The 6,637-nt window shown below is 38.2% G+C and overlaps 1 protein-coding gene across 1 annotated transcript; it reads right to left on the bottom strand.

Moving 5' to 3' along the window:
* Positions 1-454: 454 nt before the first annotated feature.
* LOC128623302 (scavenger receptor cysteine-rich type 1 protein M130-like) lies at positions 455-6,436 on the bottom strand. The gene is made up of 2 exons (XM_053650270.1): positions 6,161-6,436; positions 455-879 (listed from the first exon to the last, which is right to left on the bottom strand). The coding sequence occupies exons 1-2, from the start codon at positions 6,273-6,275 to the stop codon at positions 548-550; spliced, it is 447 nt and encodes a 148-aa protein (XP_053506245.1). The 5' UTR covers positions 6,276-6,436; the 3' UTR covers positions 455-547.
* Positions 6,437-6,637: the final 201 nt, after the last annotated feature.

The following is a 6,637-nucleotide window of genomic DNA, read 5'->3' as shown; positions in this document are numbered from 1 at the left end:
TCCCTCCAGACAACCGCACTCGCCCCTCATGAAACGCCACGGATGATCCTGAAGCGGAAGAACATCATTTAAATATTCTAATGAACACTGACTTTATTCACTAACGTGGTGTAGGTGACGTTAATATCTCACCATTACAGATGACTCCAGCATCGTGTTTATGAGAGCATGCAGCTCCACTCCATGATGAGATGCCACATTGTGATAGGTGTGTCTCCTTCCCCTGACAATCAAACACATCAGTCCAGATGTGGCCACTCCCCTCCCCAAACCAGTCCACCTCCACCACAGCCACAGCACTCCCACAACCCAGCTGTGCACAGAGAACGTCTGCATCTCTCATATCCCTGCCTACAGCACAAACTGTGCCCCAGTCACTGAGGTACTGGAGCTCCACTCGACCAGAACAGGAGTCCGGTCCGTTCACCAGCCGCGCCCCTGTGTGACCTGAACAAACAGCCGAGAGCTCAGTGAAAGAGGAAAATTAACAAAGACAGCTTAAAGTTTGATTGACAGGTATGTGTTCTCTATTTAAACAGAAGTTAAATCATGATACTTCACCAGAACATATTAATCCCACATCGTTGTAATGGGAGCAGGTTGAGTGTTTGAGTGAAGATGATGTTGGACAGAAGGTAATCTCAGATTCATTTCCTCTACACTGAAGCTCCTCTGTCCACACCTGACCCTCCCCTCGGCCAAAAGCAGCTGATCCCAGCACCTCCACAGGAATCCCACAGCCCAGCTCTCGACACACAACCTCTGCATCCTGCTGGTCAAAGTCAGCATCACACACTGTGGACCAGGAACCTCCATGAAGCACCTCCACTCTCCCAGAGCACCGGTGAGGACCAGCAGTGAGTCTCGACATTCTGTGACCTGTGTTTAATTTAATTGTGTAAATATTGTGCAGATTTTCAATAAGACAGAGTACCCTTACAAACAAAACCCTACAAGAATCCTGCAGGATTTTCATTTCTCTGCATGATGTTTGCTGCTCTCCTGCAGGAAAGATGAAATCCTGCAGGACACATTGACAAACTGAGCAGGAAATTTCTCTAGGTTATAGAATGGAGCCTTCAGTACAACAGAAACATGCAGGAATGTCCAACACACTTGCTGCACAAGGGAAAAATCCTGCAGGACTACTGCACACCTCCTACAGAAATAAAATAAAGTTCCCAAGTACTTCATCTCTCCTGCAGGACAACTTCTTATTTCCTGTAAATGAAACAAAAATCTGCAGGTTACGTAGTGGATAAAATGAATTAAAAATGGTAGATCTGCTTTGAGTGGGAAAAACACGCTGCTTAAACCCTCTTTCTGAAGTCTTTTAGCAGATATGTAGGCATGCTCATTTTAGGCCGTGTTGGGGAGAAGTTAACTAAAAGTACTGATGCTACTAACCTAACTACATTTTTCAGTAGTGTGACAGTGGCTCTGCTACTTTATAAATAGTTTCTCTTTTCCTGTAACGAGTTACTTTTTCAAACCAGTAGCGATGTAGCGTCACCAATCGCTACGTATTTTGTCCAGTTATAACGGTCCTCTTCATTGCATACCTGCGGTGCCCGCTTGCTTCACAGGAATTAAGAGCCTCATTAACTCACACGGACAGGAAGTGACCGTCTGATGGACACGTAAAGCGACCAACCACAGTTAGTTACGTGATGTATGGGGCGGGTAAATGATAATACCATAATAAATGAACCCTGGAGTTTATTCTCTGATACAGAGAATATTACTGCTGCTTTGTTGCTAAAAGTCAACACAACACAATGTTTACATTTACTTACAAATAAAATAAAATATCATTCAATAAGTTTATCAGTGCGTGCCGAGGGATTTATTTTATGTTCTGAATACAACAGTCTGATTTTTATCATAATATAATTATTAGTGCTGTCAAAATTAACGAACACATTTTGCAATTAATTTGAAATATTTAACACGATAAAAAAGAATTAACAATTAACGCAGCTGCATTTTGTTTAATTCCTGTGGTGACTGACCTATGACTTATTAAATATGTGTCATTAAATTGTGTTTAATTGTCACAGTTCGAGGTTGAGCCAGAAGCAGGTGCAGATAATGACATTTATTTGAAGCAACTTACCGAGAAACAAAGACACTAAGACAACTTGACTAAACACACTGTGGCAAGAAACAAACACCAAGACATAAACAACGTGAGTCTTAAACACTACTTGGTAGACTACTGTGGCAAAACTAAACATAGACTAACAAGATCAGGAAACATGGAACACAGGGGTCTAAGACAACGAAAGACAAACACATAGTGCAGACCAGGACTATATATACACATGAGTGCTCATTAACCAAAACGTGAATCAGGTGCAGGTGGTCATGTGACAACTAGAGCAGTGCAGTGGCTGATGGGAAGTGGAGTCCAGAGTTTCTTGATACGTGACATTAATTTCTTTTTGCACAATTGTACACACAATACAAACACAGCAGTTAGTGTAATGTTAGCTCGGTTACTAGCAAACACGACTAATTTTATTATTTACAGTTTTTAGTCTTTTTTCTTCTGTTTTTGGGTGTGAATTGTACTCCGGCTTGGAAACTTTACAGAATGCATCAGTCATTATGTGACATAATTTCAGTGAATGAAATAATTTCTGTGTGAAAATGCTTTTGTTGTGAAGTTATTTCCCCAGTATGTTTCCTGCAGGATACAAACCCTCGCCATGTCCTGCAGAATTTCAGATTGATCCTGCACAATAGTCCTGCAGGAAGTGTGTGTTTTAAACAGACCTGCAGGACATCATTCCTGAAGGATCAGGGCTCTATGGTAACAATTTCTTTTAGGAGCACTTGTGCTCCTAATTACAAAAATTTAGGCGCACGGTTGAAGTTTAGTTTTTTAGAGATGGTAATGTTAATGTGCCACACTATAACACACAAGTAGGCATGAGAAAACTTGAATTTGTCAATTATGACAGAATTTAGGAACATAGTGTGAGCCATGACACATTAATTTACCTTCTGATAAACTAAATGTAATATTTTCAGTTAATTTTACAGACTGAATGCAAAAAACAACCGTTAACCTGTTCCACCTTGTAAACAAACACAATAAACCTTAATGTTCAGCGTTTGAAGTCTGCTCCTCTTAAATATATTTAAAGCTACACTATTAGACATTTCCACTGTCATGGTTCTGGGTTACAGAGAGACTGACAGTAGGTGTGCGGTAAGAGTGTTTAAAGTGGAATCAGGGCTCTACAGTGCGACCATTTGACTCGCATTTGTGACTGAAAAGTACTTTGTGCGACTGTGAATAAATATTTATTCGCACCAGTGCGAGTGACCTGTTCGGAGTTGTATAATACAATCGGAATAAAAACTAAAATTCCAAAATGCATCTACACCGCGCAACAGTTACTTTCACACTGCTTTTCATCCCTCAGTCAACCGAACAAGTGTGTAAATACTGCAGAGAAGCCAATATGATGAAGAGTAACACTGAACATCATCTGCTTCTCTCAACTCTCCGATCTCACAACTGCCATATTTTACTGATCCCGTAAAATGACCTGAACTTTCACCTGCTCGTGTAGACACAGCAGCATCAGGCGGAGTAAATTAATAATAATGCTAACGCTACAAGGTGGGTTTAATTCAAACTTCTTTATTAAATAATTCCTCAGAAATCATAATCAAGAGTAGCAACTGTTCGGTCTGTAAACATACAGTACACTGCTTCTCTCCTTCACTAACTCTAATAGCGCATTCACTTCATTTAAACTCACTGTTGCCAGATATCACTAGATAAGTAAACTCCAGTTTCCATGGTTTGATTTAATCTCCCAAAAAGGCAATATTATCAGTAGACATGCTAACACTGTACTGGGGGAACCGATCCAAAACTGATAAACAAACTAAAGTAAAACTGCTAAAATGTAAAGACAGAAAATGTGCATTTAAAATAAAAAATAGATATTATAATAACTTCATAAAATATAAAATGAGAAATTAAATGGTGTTTACTTACTATGGGTTGCATTTAATATCAATTTGACATTAAGCTTAGTTCGCTATCTCCTTAGAAGGCTATTAGTCTTTTTCCTAATATGGATCATTTTTGTGTTAATATACTTTTAATTAGGACTCTTCATTGTTTAAGATATTTAAAAATAAACATTATATGCTTGTTTATTTATCAATTAACCAACAGTATATCATCGCTATTATTTTAATTCAATTAACAGTTACCATGAGCAGAGAGCTTACATTTAACTGTTTATGACCTCTTTATGACTCTTTATGACCTGATTAAAGCCTAAACAAAAAAAGATTGGTATCTGGATCGGTCTCAGTCGTAAAAATGCTGATTAGAGCATCAGTAATGAACACCATTAAACTAAAGCGCTTTGCATCTGACGGGTAAATGAAGTCACCCAGTCACATCCTATATGAGATTATTCAGATATATACACAATATACACAAAGCGGTTCGAGAACTGACTCCAGCCCAGAACCATGACAGTGGAAATGTCTAATAGTGTAGCTTTAAATATATTTAAGAAGAGCAGACTTCAAACACTGAACATTGATGTTTATTGTATTTGTTTACAAGGTGGAACAGGTTAACTAAATTCCTATATAACATATAACTATAACTAACTAACTAACTAACTATAACTAACATATAACTATGTTCCTAAATTCTGTCATAATTGACAAGCTCAAGTTTTCTCATGCCTACTTGTGTGTTATATTGTGGCACATTAACGTTACCATCTCTAAAAACAAAACAAAAAAAACTAAACTTCAACCGTGTTCCTAAATTTTTGATTGTGCACCTAAATTTTTGTAATTAGGAGCACTTGTAAAAGAAATTGTTACCGTAGAGCCCTGGGTTGGTTAATTGATAAATGAACAAGCATAAAATATTTATTTTTAAATATCTTAAACAATAAAGAGTCCTAATTAAAAGTAGACTAACAAAAAATGATCCATATTAGGAAAAAGGCTAATAGACTTCTAATGAAGTAGTGAACTAAGCTTAATGTCAAATTGATATTAAATGCAACCCATAGTAATTCAACTTTATTTAATTTCTCATTTTATATTTTATGAAGTTATTATAATATCTATTTTTTATATTAAATGATTTATTTATAACTAAGCACATTTTCTGTCGTTACATTTTATTAGTTTTGTTTGTTTGTTTATCAGTTTTAGATCGGTTCCCCAGTACAGTGTCTATGTCTGCTGAAAATATTGCATTTTTGGGGGGGATTAAATCAGAACATGGAAACTGGAGTTGACTTTTCAAGTGATATCCGTGAGTTTAAATGAAGTGAAAGCGCTCTCTATTAGAGTTGTGTGTGAGTCGGGACGTGTTGGTGAAGAGAGTGAAGGAGAGCGGCAGTGTACTGTATGTGTACAGACTGAACAGTCGCTAATCTTGATTATGATTGGTGAGGAATTATTTAATAAATAAGTTAAACCCACCTTATAGCGTTAGCATTATTATTAATTTACTCCTCCCAACGCCGCTGTGTCTACACGAGCAGGTCTCAGTCGCAGGTTCAGGTTATTTTGCGGGATCAATAAAAGATGGCGTTTGTGAGATTGGGAAGTTGAGAGAAGCAGATAATGTTCAGTGTTACTCTTCATCATAATGGCTTCTCTGCAGTATTTACACACTTGTTCGGTTGACTGAGGAGATGAAAAGCAGTGTGAAAGTAACTGTTGCATGGTGTAGATGCATTTTGGAGTTGTAGTATTTTTTCTGATTGTATTATACAACTCCGAACAGGTCACTCGCACCGGTGTGAATAAATATTTATTCACAGTCGCACAGAGTACTTTTCAGTCGCACCATAGAGCCCAGAGGATAGAATATTAGATGCATATTCCTGCATATTTTCCTTCATAGAATTCCTGCAGGTATTTCTACAGGAAAATGAGCTGAAATGTGGGTTATCTGCAGAATATTCCTGCAGGATTCTTCTAGGGGTTTGTGTAAGGGTCTCAAGAAATCATTCCAATGTCATTCCATAATGATTTAAATTTAAATAAAATCTGAATTTTATTAAAGATAATTTACTGCTATAATTCAAATTCAGTCAATTCAATCATAATTATTTAATTCATTGTAATATATTTTCTAAATACAGCAGTTTACCTGAGCAGGTGACTCCAGCATCGTGAATATGACCACAGCCATAAGGTTCCCCCCTCCCATCTGATCCACAACTCCTCAGTGTCAACTCTGATCCTCTACACTGCAGACCAACCATCCAGATTGGTCCTGATCCTTCTCCAAACAGAGCTGAAAACTGCACATCTACAGCCTCCCCACAGCGCAGCTCTCTACACACCACTGCAGCATCGACCTTATCCCAGCCAGCACCACACACTGTTCCCCACTGTCCATCATGAAGAACCTCCACTCTCCCAGAACAGTGACTTCCACCATTCACCAACCTCACACTGTCTGAGAGAGAGAGAGAGAGAGAGAGAGAGAGAGAGAGAGAGAGAAGTTTCTACTGTTTTTGTTTTATTTTTATTTTATGGTTTCTAGGGACTCAAACACACACACACACACACACACACACTCTCTCTCTCTCTCTCTCTCTCTCTCTCTCTCTCTCTCTCTCGC

This window comes from Ictalurus furcatus, chromosome 19 (assembly GCF_023375685.1).
Source record: "Ictalurus furcatus strain D&B chromosome 19, Billie_1.0, whole genome shotgun sequence".
NCBI classification, from domain to species: domain Eukaryota; kingdom Metazoa; phylum Chordata; class Actinopteri; order Siluriformes; family Ictaluridae; genus Ictalurus; species Ictalurus furcatus.
The sequence above is the reverse complement of the archived record's forward strand: the minus strand, read 5'-3'. Positions and strand labels throughout refer to the sequence as shown.